This window comes from Corylus avellana, chromosome 9, assembly GCF_965113065.1.
Source record: "Corylus avellana chromosome 9, dhCorAvel1.hap1.2, whole genome shotgun sequence".
NCBI classification, from domain to species: Eukaryota; Viridiplantae; Streptophyta; class Magnoliopsida; order Fagales; family Betulaceae; genus Corylus; species Corylus avellana.
Window position 1 is genome coordinate 22188449 of NC_142498.1, and position 22513 is coordinate 22210961.

Here is a 22513-nt window from a genome sequence, read left to right on the forward strand (position 1 = left end):
TTTTTTTCTTTCAAAAAATGGTTAAATTTCTTTTTCTAAAAAATGTTCAAAAAATACATTAATACTTCAATTGTGATTATAAGTAACACATTGTTGAATCTAATGTCAATTACTTAATTTGATATTATATAATCATATAGTCTCATTAAATTATATCATATGATTCATATGATTAATTATTTAAATTCTTATCATATTTACTTATAATCTTTTTTCTTTGAATTGAACTTAATATCTAATGGTAAATGGTAATGTTCAAACTCCTAAATCCTAAATTCCTAAAGTATCTAATAATGCTTTAATTAAATTGTAGACTTGTAGTTATAAGTAACATATTGTTTAATTCAATTGAATCAATTGTGATTATCATTGTACATGAATCATATGATTAACTTGTAGACTTATGACTTATGAGTTATGTCATATTATATATGTATTATTTATTATTATATAATCATATGATTTAATGATCAAGTCATCATGTGATATAATCATATAAATTATAGTGATAATATATAAATTACTAAAATTATAATGATAATACATTAATACTTAAATTATGTTTATAAGTAACACATTGGTCATTGTTTAATCCAATGTCAATTACTTAATTTGATATTATACGAATCATATCATCATTGTACATTAATAATATGATTCACTTGAAGTCTTGAATAAAGTATTTGAATTGTCATTGAATCATATGATTAACTATTGATATTATACATTTATATTATTCATATACATATGTAGACTTATATAGACTTATAGGTTTATAACATACATTGGAAATAAGTCCCTAGATATTTAATTGTTGTATTAGTATGAATTAGTATACTTATGAGTTATGTCATATTATATATGTATAATTTGTTATTATATAATCAAATGATTTAATAATCAATCTCATGTGATATAATCATATAAATTATAGTGATAATATATTAATACTCAAATTGTGATTTAATTATTTTTTAAAAAAATTGTGATTTAATGATCAAGTGATTATGTTATATGTATAATTATAAAAATATATTATATAAAAAGGCGGTTAGCGGTTAGCGGTTACGGTTAGTAGACCCAATAACCGCTAACCGCTAACCGCTAGGCGGTTATGGCGGTTAGGCGGTTAGCGGTTAATGCGGTTAAACGGTTAGGCGGTTAGGCGGTTGGCGGTTATAGCGGTTAGCGGTTAGCGGGCGGTTAAAAACCGCCCGCCTTTGCACCCCTACTTCAAAGGAAGTCATCATCTCCAAGTGAGTGGGAGATATATAATATTAATAAAAAAGAGTAACTCAATTACTTTTTATTTGTTTAAATTTTTGACGCAAGCGATAAATATTTATCAATCACAAACAAATTTACTAATCAAATATAGAGTATAAAAATAGTGAAAAAAATAATAATAATAAACTACTAAAAATTTGTAGCCTTTTGAAATTATAATTTTTTGAAAACTCAATTCTAAACAATTTTTTTTTTTTTTTTTATAATTTAATTTAAAATCGCATATATAAAATTACAATATCAAAGCATCTAAACGTCAAACGAAGAGGCATTTAAAGGGAGCAAAAAGTCGGATAACGTTTCCTACTGGGAGAAGAAAGTGGAATAAAGCCAATTTAAAAATGGAAAACTAATAGGGCACTGTGAGTTGATCTACATATTTTTTTAATATAAAATAAGAAAGAGGCTAATCTAATCATAATTAATAATTATTAACAACAATTGGGTTGCTTCTCTCGACTGAACACGCACCTGCCGGTCCACGCGGTAGTTGAGGTCACACTCGTGACACTCTGCCCCTGCGATGTTTCACGCTTTGTTTTTTGAAACTGGGTCGGATGTCTCCTGTTGTCGCTTTTTTGACAAACTGTAGGTGACGTGAAACAACCACGTCTCATGGTTTTATGGTCTAATATTACTCTATTAAGCCGGCGACCCTACCACTCCCAGAACTCACCCACTCCCTATACAAATCAAATCCATTTTGATGGTTCAACTTCAAGAATCAAGGGTCCACTATATATTCTTTTAATTTTCAATTTTTTTTTTCTTAACGTTTTATTAATCTCATAGACATCGACAATATTTGTCCCACCGGGCAACCTTACTTCTACTACCCAATTCCATTTTTCGCAAATTGTCACGTTGTAAGAGACTGTTGTGAGTCTTGGTCGCCATGGATGGGAAATCATCAAGCGAAACTAGAGGGAAGCCCATTAGATGCAGAGGTAGCTCTTCAAGCTTCTGAAACTAATTTCTTACACTTTCTTGGAGCTTGGAACCGTCTGAAACTGATTTCTAAATGTTATATATATATATCAGCTGCGGTGTGTCGCAAATCAGGTGAGCCATTGGTGATCGAGGAGATCATGGTGGCGCCGCCGATGGCTCGTGAGGTTCGGATTCGAGTGATATGCACCTCTCTCTGTCAGAGCGATATCACTTTCTGGAAATTGAAGGTTGGTATATATCTCAAACTCAAAGCATATTCCTTCTGAAACTCAAAACTATATGCTACTTTTTATAAAATCTTGATTTTTTTGTAGGATTTTCCTGCGATTTTTCCAAGAATTCTCGGTCACGAAGCTATCGGGTTAGTGTTACATTCTTGTCTGTTTGTTTTTTTTTGTTTTGTTTTTCCATGTCGTAGAACAGAAGACCCACCAACTCTTCATGAATTTTGTTAAGTCTTACCAGTTGTTTTAAGGGTATTTTATCATTATTTGTAATAATTAGGAATTTCTTTTCTGTAATGTAGTTATTTGGTGGCTAATAGGGATATGGACTATACGAGTGATTTGGTAGGTAGGTGGATAATGGATGAATGGATGAGATGAAATGTAAGAGGTTGATTATATAAGGAAGGGACAATTCGAGAGAGGCCCAGATGATTTTCTGTTTACTTCTTTTTTATCTGAAACAGAATGTGGGCCTGGGCTATATATAACCCAATTCCTAACCAAACTCCAGAACTAAATCAAAACGCAATGTTTCTGAATTTGATACAAAACGCAAGATGAAAACATATAAAACGCAACCCACCTAATATACCCCCTTACATTATCCTTATTTAATTTGTATTAGGATTTATAGTAATCTTAGAATTTGGATTCATAGCCATGTTATGGACTTGTTTTCATTGTCATTGATTAAATAAAATTTATCAAGAGAGTTTCTCTATGTTTTCTTGGTAGCTTCCACTGATTTTCCTGAAGAATTTCAGTTAATTCTTCAAGTGGATTCCAAAACCTTTTAGAGTTTTTGACATTTTGTGAATAACTCTTGTTATCCACTACTTTCCACAGGAATTTCTCCTAGTGAAATGGGGTCTGACAAATAGAATTTCTCCTTTTAGCATTAATGATACGTGTTCCACCGATTTTTATGTGTTGTAGGGTTGTGGAAAGTGTGGGGGAGGATGTAGATGAAGTAACTGAAGGAGACACTGTGATCCCTATATTCTTGTCAGATTGTGGGGAATGTGGAGATTGCAATTCAAAAAAGAGCAACCTATGTTCAAAATTCCCTTTCAAGGTATCTCCTTGGATGCCCAGATATGAGACCAGCAGATTCACTGACCTCAAAGGAGAGGTTTTATATCATTTTCTTTCTGTCTCAAGCTTTACTGAGTATACGGTGGTAGACATTGCCCATGTAACAAAAATTGATTCCTCAATCCCTCCAAACAGGGCATGCCTCCTTAGTTGTGGAGTATCAACAGGTAATTTTCATGGACTTTGTTATATATGAAAGTGTCACTTGACTTAATGCTCATTAACTCGAACAGATTTAACAATCATAGTGCCAGCTGAGAAGTACTGCATTTGAGCTTGAATCAGAGTTAAGAACTATAGTATTGAGAACACATAATAGTAACTTTTGTCATACTTGGGGTTTTAGGGTTTGGCGCTGCTTGGAGAACGGCAAATGTGGAGACAGGATCAACTGTTGCTATTTTTGGGCTGGGGTCTATTGGATTAGCTGTACGAACTTGCAGAACTTAGTATCAGTATAGTTTTATCTTCTTCCTTGCATTCATCCTTAGCAGGTTGTGTAGAAAAGCTCATGGTTATCAGTTGATTTTCTAGGTCGCAGAGGGAGCTAGACTATGCGGAGCTACTAAAATCATTGGAGTGGATGTGAACCCAAACAAATTTGAAATCGGTGAGTACGGTTTTATTTGAGGTACAGTAATATATATGATCAATCTAATGTTATCTATGTTTCCAGTTAGTTATAAGTCTTATTAACCATAAATTGATTAATATAATGGTGTAAAAAATCTTGTATCATAATCAGATTCCGAGTGAGCTCTGCCAAGGTTTTTGATGAATTTTTTGTTTTGTTTTTTAATACAGGAAAAAAATTTGGAGTAACAGACTTTGTCAATGCTGGAGATTGTGGAAATAAATCTGTGACCCAGGTCTGTTCCTATAATTGTTTAATGATTATGTTCCTAAACTTCTATCCATTATTAACCTTGGGATAGACTGTTTATGCTTTGTAAAGAAAACATGTTTTTGGTTGTATACTATCAAAGTTATTAATGATTAATGAATATATGTCATACTGAACTGTGTAATGATATGGTTGATGGGATTAAACTTAAATGAAAGATGATTATCATTCTTTCATCAAAGGTGGATAGGAAATTTTGAGCTCCTGTTTTTTAAGTGTTGCAGTTTCTTTTCATCTCATTGGGCAGATGGTCAATGAGATAACTGGTGGAGGTGCAGACTATTGCTTTGAGTGTGTCGGATTGCCATCCTTGGTGCAGGAAGCATATGCCTGCTGCCGAAAGGTATTTCTCTCTCTCTCTCTCTCTCTCTACTTGACTTCAGTTATGGCATAGTTGATCAAATCTAGTCCCAGCATCACACATCTCAACCGTTCATCAAGATGAACAAAGTAGCATTGAAGTTTAATTTGTGCGGTATGCACTTGCGCTTATCTGATCATTGATTGAAGTTATGGTGTTTTGAAGAGAAAACTGAAGCAAAAGAACATGCAGCACATTGGAATCATTCAATTGGGTGATTGATTGTTGTACTTTACCACATACCTATGGCCATTTGTATTCTTTTTCCTTCAAATCTTTCAGATCTGTTTTTTTTTTGTGTGCGCTATGGTGCACTGTATAAGAATTGGTAACATAATCTTATCCCTCTTTACCAGGGTTGGGGAAAAGCAATTGTGTTAGGAGTGGCCAAGCCGGGTTCACAAGTGAACCTCAGCTCTTATGATGTTCTTCATAGCGGGAAAACCCTCATGGGATCCTTATTTGGAGGACTCAAAGCCAAAACTGATATTCCCATCCTCATTAAACGCTACTTGGACAAGGTGATTTAACGGTTACTAATGATTATATTTTTTATGCCAAAGCAAGCTTTCTTAAGGTGCTATTCTTTGATAACGGTAATTAGCTCATAATAAGTAGGTTCGTGTTAAAATATTAGTTAAATGATTAAGCTTAAGCTTTTAAGACAACTGACGATTTAACAGTTGGACCACATGGTTGTAAATAAGGTGTTATAGGCAAATGTACATAGATAAATTTTTTTTTTTTCCTTCTTTCTAGTTTCTAATTTCTTTCTTTCTTTTTGATTTCAATCAGGAACTGCAGCTTGATAAATTTGTCACGCATGAGGTAAAGTTTGATGACATCAACAAAGCTTTTGATTTACTCATTGAAGGACAGAGTCTTCGTTGTGTAATTTGGATGGACAAATGAGTAAGCTCCTATGGAATTTGATGGTGGTGAAGGTTCAATGACAATAATGAAACTTTCGATTTACTATGGACTTTGCTGTTCTTCACCAGCAACCGGTTCCTTTTTATTTTTCAGCATATGATGTATTCTAATCGATCTATGCAAGTTTCAATGTTTGATCATATAATAGCCGTCACCATGTTTGTTTGCTAAACATATCGCTTTCTTTTTCTTGCAATAATGATGTATAGTTGGGGGAGTAATTTGATTCTGTTTGTTAATGTGTTTTAGAGGTAAAAACTGTTTCTAGAGACCGGATTGGCCCATCTAGCCCATCTAGAAAGCTACGAGAAAACCTTATCTCATATCATGTGTATATGTTTCATTTCATTTGAAACAACCTTATCTCTATAGTTTATATTCTGTTGTCCCTAATCTCTTTTATCCTTTCCCAAAAAAAAAGCCTTTTGACCCGTGCAATACTAGCATCAATCAAAGAACTTAATTAATTACTGCATTGATTTGTGAGACAACAGTCAATGATTATATCCAAAAAGAATGTTCTACAACTTACCTTCCAGTTTTCATTGGATGTCTCCGACATTTCAATTTGCAAGCCTTCACAGCTCGTCAACATCTATTTATAGTAATGTATTGGTTTTAAATTGTTCTCTATAATCTATTAATAATCCTCTAGTCCTACATGTAGTAACTGTCGCAGTTTGTTAGGCAACTGTCTCGCTATCCACCTTATAAACAACATTTTGCACCCACCAACGTCCCACATTGGAACTTTGTTTAAGTGATAAAAGAGAGCGAGATAGCTTCTTTGAGATTGCGTTGAGGAGTTTATAAATTGCTTTTAGTACATAAAAAACTGTGCTAAGCAAAAATGGGCTCATTTGCTAAAAAACTTAAAAAGCATTTTTCTTCCCTAAAAAGACAAAGTTTTCAATCTTTTGAGAAGATTGAAAATGAGGCTTATTTTACAGAAGACAAAAGCTTTATTTCTCAAGGCAATTCCAAACAGGCCAAGAGTCTCGGTGGCATGGTTGATAAAATTTCAATTAGTGAGAAGCTTGAAAATGAGGCTTCATCGACAGACAAAAGAACTATTTTCCAAGGCAATCCCAAACAAGTTGAGAGTCTTGACAACATGGTTGATAAAATTTCAACCAGTGAGAAGCTTGAAAACAAGGCTTCTTCTACAGACAAAAACTCTATTTCCCAAGGTAATCCCAAACAGGTTGAAAGTCTTGATAGCACGGTTGATAAAATTTCAACTAGTGAAAAGCTTAAAAATGAGGCTCTTTCTATGGACAGAAATTCTATTTTCCAACACAATCCTAAACATGTCGAGAATCTTGACAGCATGGTTGATAAAACTTCAACCAGTGTGCAGCCTGAAAGTGAAGTTTACGAGGCTTCTTCTACAGACAAAAACTCTATTTCCCAAGGTAATCCCAAACAGGCTGAGAGTGTTGATAGCATGGTTGATAAAATTTCAACCAGTGAAAAGCTTAAAAATGAGGCTCTTTCTACGGACAAAAGTTCTATTTTCCAACACAATCCTAAACATGTTGAGAATCTTGATGGCATGGTTGATAAAACTTCAACCAGTGTGCAGCCTAAAAATGAAGCTTACGAGGCTTCTTCTATAGACAAAAACTCTATTTCCCAAGGTAATTCCAAACAGGCTAAGAGTGTTGATAGCATGGTTGATAAAATTTCAACCAGTGAGAAGCTTAAAAATGAAGCTCTTTCTACGGACAAAAGTTATATTTCCCAACACAATCCTAAACATGTCGAGAATCTTAATAGCATGGTTGATAAAACTTCAACCAATGTGCAGCTTGAAAATGAAGCTTCTTCTATAGACAAAAGCTCCAAACAGACTCAGAGTCCTAAAAAAAGCGGAAAGCCCATTCGATGCAAAGGTACCTCTTGAAATAGTCTCGGAAAAACTCTTTAAACTTTTTTTAGATTTATAAAAATTTGTAAATATGATATTTTTAACAAGGATGGATAGGTTAACAATGGTTTTGAAAATTGATTTTTTATAATTTGTGGTTAAAAAAGGAGGAGCGAGGTGGTTGCACGACCACCCAAATCTGGTTAACAAAACCGTTTAGCACTTTTTGATTTACATGTGAAACTGATTTGTTCATGTTCTATACACTGTAGCTGCGGTTTGTCGGGCACCAGGTGAGCGTCCAGTGATTGAGGAGATCATGGTGGCACCGCCAATGCCTCATGAGGTTCGGATTCGAATCATATGCAGCTCTCTATGTCACACCGATATTGATGCATGGAAATTGAAGGTTGTTAACTCAAACTTTTGGTATTTTTAGATTTATGATTCATTAACTCTTGAAATTTGTTGACACATGCATGCCAATTTTCTTTCATGTTTGAAGAATCCTACTGGAATTTTTCCAAGAATTTTTGGTCACGAAGCAGTCGGGTTAGTGTTTATACATTTTTGTCTATTAATCTCTTTTTTTTTGCCTTGCATGAGACTTTTACATTGTTAAATTACCAATTGTCTTAAAAGTGAGACAAATATAAAATAGATAAATTGTAGGGTCAGGGTTCGGACACCTATAGTACGATATTACCCTAATCAATTATCTTAAAAGCCTCCTAAAAAATAAAAATTTAATTATTTAATCAATATTTTAATAGACTTGTGGTACATGTCCTGCTAAATCTCTTACCTACTATATGTTGCCATTACCATTGCGTTGAAAGCAACAGTTACATTGCTAAGTTGTTTGCATTGAACTTTTATCTGATTTTTAACTTTTTATTTTTTGATACGAATGTTATAATATTAATAAAATCATTTAACATAATATTTTTACGTTCTATTTCAATTAAATATTTTATGTATTAGCCTTCACTAATTGAGAGATAAATTTTTTTTTGGATGTGTAATTAAGGGAGAATTTGGGGTCACACGCGAAAAAAAGTATTAAAATATTAATTAAATACATAATTTTTTACCAAATTAATGAATTAACAATTTCGATAAAAACTTGGGTTTTGTGTGCGTGTTGTAGAGTTGTGGAAAGCGTGGGGGAGGATGTGCATGAAGTAACTGAAGGAGATACAGTGATCCCTACATTCGTCTCAGATTGTGGAGAATGTGAAGACTGCAGATCAAAGAGGAGCAATCTCTGTTCAAAACTCCCTTTCAGATTATCTCAATGGATGCCAAGATATGAGACCAGCAGATTCACTGACCTCAATGGAAATGTTATATACCACTTTATGTTTGTGTCGAGTTATAGTGAGTATACAGTGGTAGACGTTGCCCATGTAACCAAATTTGATCCCTCGATCCCTCCAAATAGGGCATGCCTCCTCAGCTGTGGAGTATCAACAGGTAATTTGGCCACAGTTTGAAAAACGTAATTTTTAAAAACGCAGATAAGATATAATATCTGGTGTGCAAAAACGCGGCTCGGTATTTAAAATTGCGCATTTTCTAAAAACCCACATTTCATTAAACACGTGAGTCTATCAGGTTTACAAGTTGAAAGTTGGTCTTTCACATAACAATAACCTCTTTTGCGCACATTTCTCCTTTGTATTTTTTGGAAGCACATTTCATGCTGCATTTTAGTATTGATTTGCTTGCGTTAGAATCAGAAGACATTGATGCAGTTTAATATATCTCACAAGCATAACTTGGGGTTTTAGGGGTTGGCGCTGCTTGGAAGACAGCAAATGTGGAGGCAGGATCAACTGTTGCTATATTTGGGCTGGGGTCTATTGGATTAGCTGTATGAACTTGAAGAACTTTTCTTCCTTGACATAATCTTTTTGATACCGTAGAGAAAAGCTCATGGCTATTTGTTGGTTTTCTAGGTTGCAGAAGGAGCTAGACTATGTGGAGCTTCTAGAATAATTGGTGTAGATCTTAACCCTGACAAATATGAAATCGGTAAGTATATTATATCTGGGGATATTTTTTTTGTTAGGAAATATGGAATTTTGAAAGATTAATGTTATTTAGTAAATCATTATACGACTGCTATACAATTTGATGATGCGACAGTAAAAATCAGCACTTGTTAAAAAACTGATCAATGCAAAGTTTCTTTATTTCCAGTCAACTATATATACATAAGCCACATTGACTGAAAGAAACTTATGCTATGATCAAACTATAAGTGAGCTTGACATGAGGTATGGATCATGATGTTTCTCTTTTGTTGTTAAAACAGGAAAAAAATTTGGAGTAACAGAATTTGTCAATCCTGGAAGCTGTGAAGATAAATCTGTGAGCCAGGTGTTCCTCTTAACCTACATGATAATTGTTTAATGATTGTAATTTAATTTCATACTTGTATCTATTCTTCAAGCCTTGGAAGTGAATATGCTTTTGGTGGGTTTATAATGAATCACAAGAAGGGCATTTTGTACTGTATGTTGTTTCACAAATCACTTTAGGGCCTGTGCATGGTATGGTGTGCTTCACTCAATGAATAAGGACCTCTTGTTCTTTTGGTTTTTGGGTTGGAAGGGGGAAGGTAGAAAAGATTAGGATGAAGAAATTTACATACCCATATGTTTTTAATCTATTGCAGCCTCTTTTTATCTCATTGTGCAGGTGATAAATGAGATGACAAATGGGGGCGCAGATTATTGCTTTGAATGCATTGGATCGGCATCCTTGGTGCATGAAGCATATGCCTGCTGCCGAAATGTCTCTCTCTCTCTCTTGCTCTCCTAAATTCATTTATCCCAAAGTGTCATTTACGATTGAATTGAATGATTGCTTGTTATGTGCCACAATATGCTCTGCCCTTGTGTAAACTTTTCAGATATTAATTCTGCAGGTTGTGTGTGTGCATTGTGGTGCACTAAAAGCAATAAATGATATTATAACCCTTTTTTTTTTCTTTTTTTTTTCTTCTCTCCTTACCTTCAGTGTTGGGGAAAAACTATTATAGTAGGAGTGGCCAGGCCAGGGTCAGAATTGGGCCTTAGCTTCCACGATGTTCTTCATGTTGGAGGGAAAAGCATCATGGGATCCATATTTGGAGGAATCAAACCTAAATCTGATATTCCCATCCTCCTTAAACGTTACTTGAACAAGGTGATTTAACAGTTCCTATATATATAAGCAAGCTAAGGAAAGTTTTGTTCATTCTTTTTTCTCAGTTGTTTGTAATTTTTCTTTCTGTTAATGACCATCAGGAGCTGCAATTGGATCAATTTATCACGCATGAAATACAGTTCGAAGACATCAATAGAGCTTTTGATTTACTCATTGAAGGACAGGCTCTTCGATGCGCGATTTGGATGAACAAATGACTGAATGTGTGAGCTCTTACTATCAGATTGGCTCAACTTCACAGCAACTGCTTTTATTTATTTCATTTTATTTATCTTGATGACGTAGAACCCTTTTAAGGCAGGACCACTTCGTGGTCTATTCCCATAAGCTAAACCCCAGATACACGCACGATTCCGCCCACAAAAACTGTGTATTCATTGAGTGAAGACTCGAACAACCGATCTCACTCGTAGGCAACCGTTTTTATGTTTTAAGTGCACCATATGTAAATGAAGTCTGTATGCAAAGCGTGGAAACTCTTATTATTTTGTGTTAAAATACACTATGAAGTACTGTATGCTTCTCTATGATACTGTAAAGGCAGTAGAAGCCCCAGTGAAGTAGTTGATGGGGGAGTCTTGTGTTTTCCTTGCAGAACCAAAGTGCCTTAGCCTGTACACCCCGGAACTTGCCTCCTTTGGTATTTCCCACTCAATGGTTGCCGTGCTATACAAGCTACTGTTATCTAAACTCCACTTAAAATACAGAGAGAAATCATCATCATCATAAACAGGAACCCACCGTTTCTGTTGAAGTAGCTCTACAACTGCAAATGTGCCTCCTGTCAGCAAGTCGTATCTTGGGTTTGCGCTCCAAAATGTGGCACTTGCTGTCCCTCCCTTTCTGAATGTGCCGCCAATAATGTCTTGTTTCATGTCGCCAAAGTTTACTCCAGGAGGAGGTGAATCTCCAAAAGGGTCAAGTACAAGCTTGAGCTGTAAGGATGAAAGATCTGGTGGTGAGGGACCCTCGGTGATGATCTTTTCTCCTTTTTCCATGGCTTTGGCTGGTTTGTTGAATTCTTGCATGTATGCTGATAGTGTGTATGGACCATAGAGGGTTGAGGCAGCCTACACCCATAACAAATATATATCTTTAACTTAATTGTGGCTTGTTAAATCTTAAGTTTAAGCAAGGGATTAAACTTAGACCTTTGCATTAATACTATGATAAATTACTACTTATCTCAAAAGGTTAAACTTATAGAAAATAGTAAATTTAATTATTTAATCAATACTTCAGCATAATTTAAGTGTACTAAAGCATGGTGTTTGCATGCAAGTTACATGTACCTCGTATCGTTGTTGCTTGTATTCTTCAAACGTTGAAACATATTGAGAGTAAGTATTTGTGAGTCCCGCTATTACAACCTCTATGTTATCGTCAAATTCTCCATTTCCATTATTTATCAGTGTCTCCTTAATTGTCTCCCTTAGTCGCCGCCCCGCCATTGTTGTGAACTTTGCAATTCCCAATAGCCTAGAGATTGTTATTGATGCTTAATTAGTTAGATTTTATCCTAGTAAATCATACAAAGGATCCAAGAATTAAGTAATTTATATGTAAGGCTACCTCTAGGCTTTTTTATTTTTTTTTATTTTTTGTTGAATCATAAATTATTCTAAGATAAGAAACATGAATTTAATAATTTAATTAATACTTTATTGCTCTAGATTATTGAGCATCTTCTACCAACAAATCAATAAGAGCCTTTGTGAGAGAAAAACAAACCTCCTGGTACGGAAAGGATGATTAGCTTTCCCAATCTTAGCATTTGAATTGGAAGAATCGCCGGCTGCATTTGTATTCACAAAACCCACCATTCAATAGAAAATCCATTTGTGCAAGCTAAATTAGTCCAAAAGGTGATAGATCCATGAGCAGTAATAATCATAATGGATTGATATCTCACTTGCTATTTTATTTAGGATCGTTCATTTTAAAGTTTGGGTGGTTCGGCCACCTCCAAAATTGATTGTTGGAAGTGACCAAGCTATTCTCTTGACCAAATGAATGGATCAGCGATTCTTCAACTGACCATCAAGAGTAGTTGAGCCAAACAGTTACATTTCTGCCCCCGGGCCCCAGCAATGGGGCAGGGATTCCGATTCACTTAGATTTTGGTTGGCTTTTGTCTACCTTGATTTTAGCCTCTCGACCACTTTTATGGTGACAAGCTGAGAAGCCATGCCGGCGTCAAGATTGACAAAAGCGAACCTTGGACCTTGGGAACTCTCGGCAACAACCAAAGCCCTGGCTCTTAGCCTGAAATGGATACTGGCTGTGGTTTGGTCCATGTTAGCATAACCCATCATGTTCACTCCGACGGCCGGACCGGTCATGTCATAGCTCCCCACCCCTATCAAGTATTCCCCATTAATGGCTGCTCCAAACACACCACAAAAAACACATAGGACAATTACAAGCGATGTACAATGTGGGTGTTGATGCATCATTATGCTACCCATCATCCTGTTTGATCAACAAATTTGATTTGAGGCAAAGATGTATATAAAGCCGGCGTAAAGTTTGAACCTCTTGTGATTTTTGACATTTGTTGGCTCCGTTTGCCAACAGCACGGGGCCGGCACTGTAGTTGGAACGGCACTGTTCCACTACAGTGCCATCTGACAGGTGTAGTAAAAATTGACTTTTCAATATTAATTTTTTTTTTATTAAAAAAAAAAAAAAAAAAAAGAAGAAAAAAAGGAGGAGAAAGATGGGGTGGTTCCAGCCACCCCTTGGCCGGACCACCCCATTTTTGGCCAAGGGGGTGGCGGCTGGAGCCACCCCCTGGCCGATCTGGGGGTGGTCGAACCACCCCCATGGCCAAGGGGGTGGTCCGGCCACCCCCTTGGCCAAAAAAAAGAAAAAATGGATCTGGTGCATTTGGGGGTGTTCCGGCCACCCCCAAATGCACCCGATCCCCTCCCCGTTTTTTTTTTTGGCCACCCCCAAATGCACCAGATCCTTTTTTTTTTTGGCCAAGGGGGGTGGCCGGACCACCCCCAGATCGGCAAGGGGGTGGCTGAAACCACCCCATCTTTCCCCTCCTTTTTTCAGTTTTTTTTTTTTTTTTTTAATATTTTGCTTTTAAAAAAAAAAATTAATATTGAAAAGTCAATTTTTGCTGCACCTGTCAGATGGTATTGTAACTGAAACTGTGTCGTTCCAGCTACAGTGTCGGCCTTGTGCTGTTGGCAAACGGGGCGTTGTTTATTAGGATTTAGTGACTAGATTCTTTGCAAGTGTTGGAGTGCCTAAGAAACGAAGGAGAATTCTTGGACTGTTTTGTCTATTTGCAAAGGGCCCAATGGGTCTGAGTTGGCACAAGTGCATCACTCCTTAGATTTCCCCATATGTGAGATGGACTAGGTTTGCTTTTTGTCCATTAACAATGGCATCCATTTCAGCAATTTGAAAAAATAAAGTATTTTTTAATCTTTTGACATTTTCTTTTCTCTTGTAATTTTTTTTTGCCACAGGAGATGGTTGGTTTTTGTAAAAAGAGACCAAAGTTGATTTTAAACGGCAGCGCACGAGCTCTTAACATGGCTGAGGGATTTAATGCAGTGGGATTAAACTGGTCCATTATTTTGGATTCTTAATTTTTTTGAAAAAGTTTACATACCCAGTTACCCACAATGAGAGAGGCAATGAGAGCTAACTTAGCCGGAGGTGATCTATAAACAACACATTTATCCTATATTTTATTTTGTGTCACATGACATCGAATTCAATGTTTATAGCTTTTTCTTCAATTAAATTGTCTTGCTTTAAAATCTGAATAGCTGTGTAGCATAATGTGTCACATGAGAAAGTATGGCCGAATTAATGGCTCCCAGAATGAGCTGATCTTGCATGGACCAGTGCAAAAATGTTAGGTTGGGGGAGGGGCGGTGATACCATCTTTCGTAGTATCAATTTGAGGGGCTACAAAGAGACTCATCCACACATCCAAAAGAGGTTCCAGACATAAAAAGGTAATGGGATTAAAGTTGGTGAAGGTAATAAGTGGTGGGGTTGTTAATGGAAGGAAGAGGAAGGAAGAAGAAACCATCGAAATTAATTTTAAAATATGGATACGAGTAAAGCAGCTCTGATACCAAGAATTGAAAGCCAAAATGTTTGGTAACGTCTTTGTATATACAATAGAAAACTGTTAAGAGATATAAGTATTGATGCAAGTTGTATTTGAGGAAAACTGTTAGAAAACTGTTTGCTAACGGAGACTCTAACACCTATTATTTCTGAAAATTTTTTAGAAATATTTCCCTAAACTCTAATAAATCATTTGGCTCATGATTTTCTTGCATTAAAATTGTCTTACAAACATTTGATTTTCTCTAATAAATCAAGTTTATAACTAAAAAATTTGTGTCTTAGAACTCTCTAAATAAAATTTTGCATCGTGAAACCATACATATTCATCCGGATCCAAAGTGGGAAGAACCCTTCCTTGTAGTCCCTTTTCCCCTTTTCAATTAAAAAAAAAAAAATCTATAAAACTTAGCGGATGTGTGTGGCAATCATTTTGATGTGATCAAGTTGAGCGCATTTATTATTTTTCTAAGCCAACACATTTAATGTTTTTGCTAGACACCATGTCATACACATGTGAAATGGGATCCTCACCAGTTCATAATGGACTAGAGAATATTCAGTTTATGGTTTAAATTTTCTCTTAGAAATCCTAAAGTCACAAATAGGACACCTGCCTCACTACAAAAAAAAAAAAAAAAAAAAAAAAAAAAAAAAAAATTAGATTAAAAAAAAATAAATAAATAAGTGATGGCTGGTCACCTCATCTTGGCTATAGGGGTGGCAGGACCACCCCATTTTAGCTGGGGGTTTTGGCTATTGGGATAGCCGGACCACCCCCAAGGGCTATGGGGTGGCTTCGGCCACCCCAGACCGGCCGGTTTGGGGTGGCTGAAGCCACCCTTAGCCCCAACTGGGGTGGTTCGGCCACCCCTTAATTTTTTTATATTTATTTTATAATTTTGTTTAAAAAATAAATAATATTTTATTTTTATTTTTTATTAATGGAACAGATGTCATGTTTATGGCCTCGGGATCTCTTTAAACAGTCCTAACCATTAGCTGGATATTCTCCAATCTAAAATGGACTATTACATATACATATTGGATGTATATTGGATGATTGTCAAAACTTATGAATTGTACATAAATTACAAGATCCTCATAACAATACAAATTAGAAGAAAAAAAAATCACAAATTAATATTTGTTGATTTTATTTATATATTTGTAATTGATTATGCATTTTTTTAACGATCACACTGAATTGTGGATACTTAAAAATTTGTACCAATTAATGGTACTTGGTATTATGTTAAAAATTATTTACAAATAATAAATTATTTATTATGTCGAAACTTGAAAAACGACAACAACAACTCTTCGTCTCTTTGTCAAATCTCTTCCACCGACTGGAGCTTCCAGGTGCTTCATCCCTTTCTTTTAGCGGTAAATTGTCATCCTCAATTGTGTGCTGCCCAGCCCATACTTAACGGGCCATCGCTAACTCTACTCAGGGGAAGACTCCGTTAACTTTTTCTCTAATACCCGTCAAGTGTCTGTTTATTACGTGGCAGTTTTTAGACCGTTAATTTTTTACTTTTTTTAAAAAAAATCCTAACTATTTACTGGCTGCGTAATTTGCATCAAACATATCCAACCACGTCGACGTGCATATCATATCAGTCTGCATCAAAGTTATTCCCAACAGGCAGATGCATTATTCGTACCATAAATTTGCCGACACACACTAGCGCGTGTGGTGTAGATAGGACGACACTCTCATTGATTTGTAATGAAAGATTGAAAGGCTGTAAGAGGGCAGTTGTCACATTTTACGCCAACAAAAAGGAAATAGATTTATTACGTACCACCAAAGATTGAAAAACATCACCGAACTCTCATTGGATTGACACCTGGAAATTAATCAAGATATATAAAAAATAATATGGTGCTATACTGCTATTATAGAGTTCACTATCCGATTTCCCTTTATTTGTCACACAGTCTTGCCCTTTGGAATCTGTCTTGCAATAATTATATGAGACATAATCGTGTGAAACAAGGTGTATAGAGAAAATGTTTGGGTACTACATTTTTCATTATAAATTAATTTTATAAATTGACCTGATAATTCATAATTAGTCAAATAATTAAGAAAAATTTATAGCCCTAAATCATACTTGCTACAAATCTTTTATGAACTGATGTAAAAGTTTATGTGATATTTAGAAGTTAGTCACCAAAATTGATGTGACAATGTACGTAACACTTATCATATTAATACTGAAATATGAACTGTGTTATGCGACAATTGAAATGTAAACTATCATTTGACTTTATAAGAAATTACAACAAAAAATTGATTACATCAAACATTTTCCTTTCTTCAAAGTTTCAAATTTAAATACGCTTAAAGTAAGTTTAATGTAACAACGATGTTTGTGGAAGGAAATGAATGGCCGTGCCTATTATATATACATATCAACTCCTACAGACGTCTAAATCAAAGTCCAACTACTATTCATTTCCAAGTTATAAAATTGGATTCGATTTAAGGGACTTTCTGGAGTCCATGACTCATAAGGTTCGATTAATAACATGTCTCCGTGGTCCACTACAAAATTTCTTCTTGCCCTTTGACGTGGGATTCCGAGTACAACAAATTAATTAATGAAAAAAAAAAAAAAAAAGCTACGAATTGGTACAATAATTCAAAACTTTATGATGTTCGAAATTAATAATACTTGAGCATTGGGGGTCTCTTTCTAGCTTTCCATGGGACTCATGGCGTGTCGACATGATCAACTTTGTCGAACTTTACCCATTTTTTAGACCAAGTTCTTGGTTTGCATATGGACAAAGTTAGTTCAAGTGGGTCAGGCAGAGCATCATCACTAGCACCTTCGTCAATACACCAGGCGGCAAGTGGATTAATGATACCAGTGTGGAGTAAGTGAAGAGCTTTCAAATTTTTTATTTGGATTGGAATCTTCTTTTTATTTATTTATTTTTTCTATTTGGAATGTTCTTTTCATTAAAATAGAGTAACGTTATTTTTTCACGTTCATCTATATATATATATATATATATTGTGTTTAGGTTAAAATCGTCTATTGCTTAAATGAAGTAAGGGTAAAGTCCACATACTCTCCTTAAACTATCACCCAATTGACAATGTCCCCCTCCCCAAACTTTTAATTGTGACAATGTCCCTTCCAAACTACCAAAACATTGTCAATGTCTCCCCAAGACTAGTAATAAGACAAAAATACCTCTATAAATTTCTCAATAAGACAAAAATACCCCTATAAATTCAAAAAAAAAAAAGATTTTATTTTAAAAATGAAAAATTTTAATTTAAAAATAATATTTTTTTAAACAAAAATTTTTATTTTATTTTTTTTTAAACGGAAATTTTTATTTAAAAAAAATAAACTATTTTTTTTTTTATTTAGTTTTAAAAAACAAAAAATTTCATTTTATTAAAAGAAAATTTTATTTTTTTTAAACGTAAATTATTATTTAAATAAAATTATAAAACAAAAATAAAAATTAAAAAAACGAAAATTTTCAATTTTTATAAAAAAAAGAGAATCGAAATTTTTAAAATTTTTTTCTTATAAAATTGATTTAAAAAAAAAAATCGCCAACGTTTGAATTTTTTTTTTTTTTTTTTGGGTTAATTTTAAGTTTTTTCTAAAAGTTTTAATTTTTTTTAAAAAAAATTGTACTAAAGGTAATTTTATTATTGGGAGGAACATTGACAATTTTTGGTAGTTTGAAAGAGACATTATCACAATTAAAAGTTTAGAGGAACCATTATCAATTGGGTGGTAGTTTGAAGGTGTTACTTGGACTTTCCCCATGAAGTAATGTTACTTTCACGTTCATTTATTACGCATTTTATCTTATATTTTGTTTGTTTAAGTGACTTTTTATTATTATTTTGAGTTACTTAAAATAAGTTATATATCATTTAGTATAAATAAATTCATAAAGAAAAAGTTTCGCACAAGCTACCTATTATGAATTAGGTAAATCCCAGATTTAAACTGCTCGTATAATGCGGACTTAAAAAGGAAACATTCGGTATTTGTCTAGTCTATTCCAAACAATTTATCCGATAAGAAATGAGTCCTCCAATCCCATTTTAGATTACTCAAATTTATGTAAAATTTAATAGCCATCAATTAAAAAGAAAACAATATATCCAGCTCATTAGTAATATAGTTTAATTCACAAGTGAAAAAGAAATTAACAACCTGTTTCCTTTCATTATTTTCACCTAAACCAACTTAGGTACAAGCACAACATACAAAGGTCTTAAAAAACAAAGTTTACAAGCCTCAAAATAAAAAATAAAAAGCAAAAAAAAACCAATCATAATTCATAATAAACAAGCAAAGCGTACACACTGATCATCATCAATACTTTCTTCAAACACATGCAGAAAGTCTTCTTAATAACCAGACTGTTTCTCCTTCTCCTTTTCCTTCTCTTCCTCGGTCTTGGGGTGGTATCCAGGGATCTTCTCCTTGATCTTCTCCAAAATGCCCTTCTTCTCCTTCGCCTCGCCTTCATAAGGCGGCGGTGCAGCAGCGGCGTAATCGGTCGAAGTAGGAGGAGGAGTCTGAGGAGAAAGAGGTCCCTCTTCAGCCTTCTTGTGGCTGCCTGGAAGTTTTTCCTTGATTTTGTCAAGGAAGCCTTTCTTTTCCTCAGGTAGGACCGCCGGCTCCGCAGGTACATGGGCTACTTCCTCTTCGTACTTCTCAACATGTACCGGGACGCTAGTGTCCTCGTACTTCTCGTGCTTCTCCTCGTGCTTCTCCTCGTACTTAACGTGCTTCTCCTCTTCCTTCTCTCCTGCTATCTTCTCCTTGAGTGTATGCCCCTTCTTTTCCTTCCTTTCCCTCCTCCTTCTCTTCTTTTCTTCATCATCACCTTCCTCATCGCTAGACTGCAAATTTCAAGCAATAACACCATATCAGAGGGAAGTTATATAAAATTAAAAAAATAAAAATTGAAAAATAAAATAAAAATTCCTATGTTATAATCTATTTAATTTAAAAACAATATTTTAGGGATTTCTAATTTATGTGTACAAAAATTTATTAAACTCTAATTATAACCAAAACAAATAGAGAGAAGAAAAGTGCTTGTTGCAACTTACAGAGCTGGAACTGCTGCCAGATCGGTGGAGTTTCCCCAAGAGACCGTGTTGTTCCTTCTTGTCCTTCTCTTCATCCTTTTTGTAATATTCCTCTACCTTAGGCTCCTCCTTGTAATATCCCTCAACCTTCGGCTCCTCTTTGTAATATCCCTCAACCTTTGGCTTCGGCTCCTCCTTGTGATATCCCTGATCAAACTTTGGCTCATCTTTGTAATATCCCTGATCTACCTTTGGCTCATCTTTGTAATATCCCTGATCTACCTTTGGCTCATCTTTGTAATATCCCTGATCAACCTTTGGCTTAGGTTCAGACACCGAGACTTTCTCAAACTCTGAAACGAGCGCCTCCTCTTGGGGCTTCTTGTCCTCTTTCTTCCCCAAGAAATCGAACAACCCACGGTCCTTGGTCTCAACTCCTCCCTGATGATCATCACGAACAGGCGCGGCCTCTGACTCATAACTCGGCTTAATGTGGTGCTCCGCCATATTCAAACAACGATGAAATATTGTAAAACACAAAAACAAAGAAGATCAACAGCTAAAAAACAGATTGATCAAAAGATTCAAGTTACTATTGGGCACTGAAATGTTTGTGTTTGCAACGATGGATTTGCTTTATAACAAATAAGAAAGAGTAAGGAGGTTTATATAGCATCCAGGCTATCCAGCCACACGGATCTCACGCGATTAAGCCTATCGTTTCAGCCAATCAATGTACTATTTCTGTAACCGACGTGTCGCATTCACTTCGAAAAAAATGCTATTCATACTCTCCGATTCACACGCTTAAATATACTCGCCGATATTTGCTTGACAACTGTCATTAGTAACCTTTGCTATTTCTATCAATCTCAATTTTTTTTAAAAGAAAATTAAATAATCATAATTTTATTTATTATATTTAGTTGAAAAATGTCTCATGCCACAGTGTATCTCATTCTTATCTATCTTATTATGTTAACCTAACAAGGTATCTATAAGATATTTATTTAAACAAAGAAAAATTAGTAGAATAAATTTTTCTAATCCTTTGATAAAAATTTTTTAAGAAATAATTTAAAATTTAGTAGAATATGTCGTATTAGCTTTATGAGATAATTAAAAAAATAATAATAATAACTATTAAATTGGGTGACATCAATCTAGTGGGATAAATATGTAATGTATAATATTTTTATTTTTTATTATATTATATTTTTATAAATTATTTGTAAATGTTATACAATTTTAAGCATTTGATTTTCAAAAATAATTCTAAAATTTTAAACATTGATGCGATTTTAGTGCAAGTTTGTGCGTGTAGAACAAGCTTGCGAGAATGGAAGGTGAAGTCAAAAGAGTTAAAGAACAAAGTAGAATGTTGCAAAAAAAAGAAAAAAAAAAAAAAAAAGAACAAAGTAGAAAAGAGGAGGGGGACACGCTGTACTCTCGAGTCTCGGTGCGTGCATTCTGACCAATGATGACAGTGACACGTGTAAGAAGAACGTGGAAGGGTGGTGTTGTGGGGCCCGAAATGTCGGCCTGGCAGACAAATAAATATAGGAAGGTCGGTGTAGGGACCCAGTGAAAGGTGTGAGGCAGTACACGTGGCGGTGGATTTGGAGCATCGAGATTTGCGATTGGTGGGCAAAGTTGTCCACCTCCATATGGGGTTTCCGGTTTCGTCTATCCGTTCGATGTTGTCACTTTCCCAAGATACGTTACTTTGGCGGAGCCATTCGACAGCTAGTCGGTTTGGGGCGGCTTTACAATATCTCACAAATATTTTTATTGCGAAATATAACGTCCCACAAATATCTTAATGGCACAAAAATATCTCATAAAATTGGTATTATAAAATTTATTAGCTATTGAATATACTTTTAACAATGATTAATCCAATAGTTATTAGACTATGTTATGTTATGTTTTTATTTTTTAAAAAAAAATATATATATATTATGATACGTAAACTAATTAGATAAATCTCCATACAAATTTACTTAAGCCGTTTACATTTTATAAAAACAAATGTCAAGTGATGTTAAAGTCAAATGCCTGAGGTACTTACCGGTCAAAGTTCATAATATTTTTTTAAAATGAGTGTCATATCAATCGATACACAACAATATATATTTTAGCAATTAATGGGATAAACACATAAACTGTCATATCTATTTGTAAACCTAATAATAACTTAAGAATTGGGTGGTTTATAGGATGTTTCAAGCTAAATTAACGTATTTGGACCGGTTGTTTGGGCTGTTTGGTTATATTTGATTCAATTTGAATAGGAAAAAAAAAAATAGAGAAACAAAAAAAGTCAAAACCAATGTTAAGAGTAATACTGCTTATTCCGTAAATCGCAAAATAAGGCAAACGTTTCTTTATGAGAAAAACATTGCGCATTTAGGGAAGTATTTGTAAGCTTGAATTATTTAATGAGGAGACTTTTCTTATGCAATGCAAAATGCAC

The 22513-nt window shown here is 34.6% G+C and overlaps 4 protein-coding genes across 5 annotated transcripts; 2 read left to right on the plus strand and 2 right to left on the minus strand.

Annotated features, from left to right (window-relative positions):
- Window positions 1-1853: 1853 nt before the first annotated feature.
- On the plus strand, window positions 1854-5893 carry LOC132189779 (alcohol dehydrogenase-like 7). 2 transcript variants are annotated; one of them, XM_059604568.2, is made up of 10 exons: window positions 1854-2234; window positions 2329-2465; window positions 2553-2599; window positions 3402-3727; window positions 3907-3989; window positions 4095-4170; window positions 4365-4429; window positions 4712-4807; window positions 5182-5346; window positions 5621-5893. In XM_059604568.2, the coding sequence occupies exons 1-10, from the start codon at window positions 2183-2185 to the stop codon at window positions 5735-5737; spliced, it is 1164 nt and encodes a 387-aa protein (XP_059460551.2). In that variant the 5' UTR covers window positions 1854-2182; the 3' UTR covers window positions 5738-5893. The 2 variants fall into 2 exon arrangements, with proteins under 2 accessions (XP_059460551.2, XP_088366516.1); XM_088510390.1 differs by lacking the exons at window positions 5182-5346; window positions 5621-5893 and adding an exon at window positions 4991-5133.
- Window positions 5894-6764: 871 nt separating this feature from the next.
- LOC132191073 (alcohol dehydrogenase-like 7) lies at window positions 6765-11041 on the plus strand. Its single transcript, XM_059606091.2, has 10 exons — window positions 6765-7653; window positions 7901-8037; window positions 8134-8180; window positions 8779-9104; window positions 9422-9504; window positions 9590-9665; window positions 9949-10013; window positions 10335-10430; window positions 10656-10823; window positions 10925-11041. Exons 1-10 carry the CDS (start codon window positions 6765-6767, stop codon window positions 11039-11041), a joined length of 2004 nt encoding a protein of 667 aa, XP_059462074.2.
- A 327-nt stretch (window positions 11042-11368) lies between these two features.
- LOC132189420 (neutral ceramidase-like) lies at window positions 11369-13186 on the minus strand. The gene is made up of 3 exons (XM_088510823.1): window positions 12984-13186; window positions 12137-12323; window positions 11369-11914 (listed from the first exon to the last, which is right to left on the minus strand). The coding sequence occupies exons 1-3, from the start codon at window positions 13184-13186 to the stop codon at window positions 11369-11371; spliced, it is 936 nt and encodes a 311-aa protein (XP_088366949.1).
- Window positions 13187-19137: 5951 nt separating this feature from the next.
- LOC132190106 (uncharacterized) lies at window positions 19138-20683 on the minus strand. Its single transcript, XM_059604991.2, has 2 exons — window positions 20059-20683; window positions 19138-19845 (listed from the first exon to the last, which is right to left on the minus strand). Exons 1-2 carry the CDS (start codon window positions 20542-20544, stop codon window positions 19348-19350), a joined length of 984 nt encoding a protein of 327 aa, XP_059460974.2. The 5' UTR covers window positions 20545-20683; the 3' UTR covers window positions 19138-19347.
- Between the last annotated feature and the right edge of the window lie 1830 nt (window positions 20684-22513).

What these genes read in the sequence shown, in the direction of transcription:
- LOC132189779 (XM_059604568.2), top strand. Translation starts at nt 2,183, where the DNA reads ATGGATGGGAAATCATCAAGCGAAACTAGAGGGAAGCCCATTAGATGC. An exon ending in CTCGGTCACGAAGCTATCGG is followed by an intron (nt 2,600 to 3,401) that starts GTTAGTGTTACA and finishes TATGTGTTGTAG; the next exon opens with GGTTGTGGAAAGTGTGGGGG. An exon ending in GAAATAAATCTGTGACCCAG is followed by an intron (nt 4,430 to 4,711) that starts GTCTGTTCCTAT and finishes CTCATTGGGCAG; the next exon opens with ATGGTCAATGAGATAACTGG.
- LOC132190106 (XM_059604991.2), bottom strand. Translation starts at nt 20,544, where the DNA reads ATGGCGGAGCACCACATTAAGCCGAGTTATGAGTCAGAGGCCGCGCCT. An exon ending in CTGGCAGCAGTTCCAGCTCT is followed by an intron (nt 19,846 to 20,058) that starts GTAAGTTGCAAC and finishes TGAAATTTGCAG; the next exon opens with TCTAGCGATGAGGAAGGTGA.
- LOC132191073 (XM_059606091.2), top strand. Translation starts at nt 6,765, where the DNA reads ATGGTTGATAAAATTTCAATTAGTGAGAAGCTTGAAAATGAGGCTTCA. An exon ending in TGGGGTCTATTGGATTAGCT is followed by an intron (nt 9,505 to 9,589) that starts GTATGAACTTGA and finishes TTGGTTTTCTAG; the next exon opens with GTTGCAGAAGGAGCTAGACT. An exon ending in CATATGCCTGCTGCCGAAAT is followed by an intron (nt 10,431 to 10,655) that starts GTCTCTCTCTCT and finishes CCTTACCTTCAG; the next exon opens with TGTTGGGGAAAAACTATTAT.
- LOC132189420 (XM_088510823.1), bottom strand. Translation starts at nt 13,186, where the DNA reads ATGACCGGTCCGGCCGTCGGAGTGAACATGATGGGTTATGCTAACATG. An exon ending in GTCGAGAGGCTAAAATCAAG is followed by an intron (nt 12,324 to 12,983) that starts GTAGACAAAAGC and finishes AACAATCTCTAG; the next exon opens with GCTATTGGGAATTGCAAAGT. An exon ending in ACAAGCAACAACGATACGAG is followed by an intron (nt 11,915 to 12,136) that starts GTACATGTAACT and finishes TTATGGGTGTAG; the next exon opens with GCTGCCTCAACCCTCTATGG.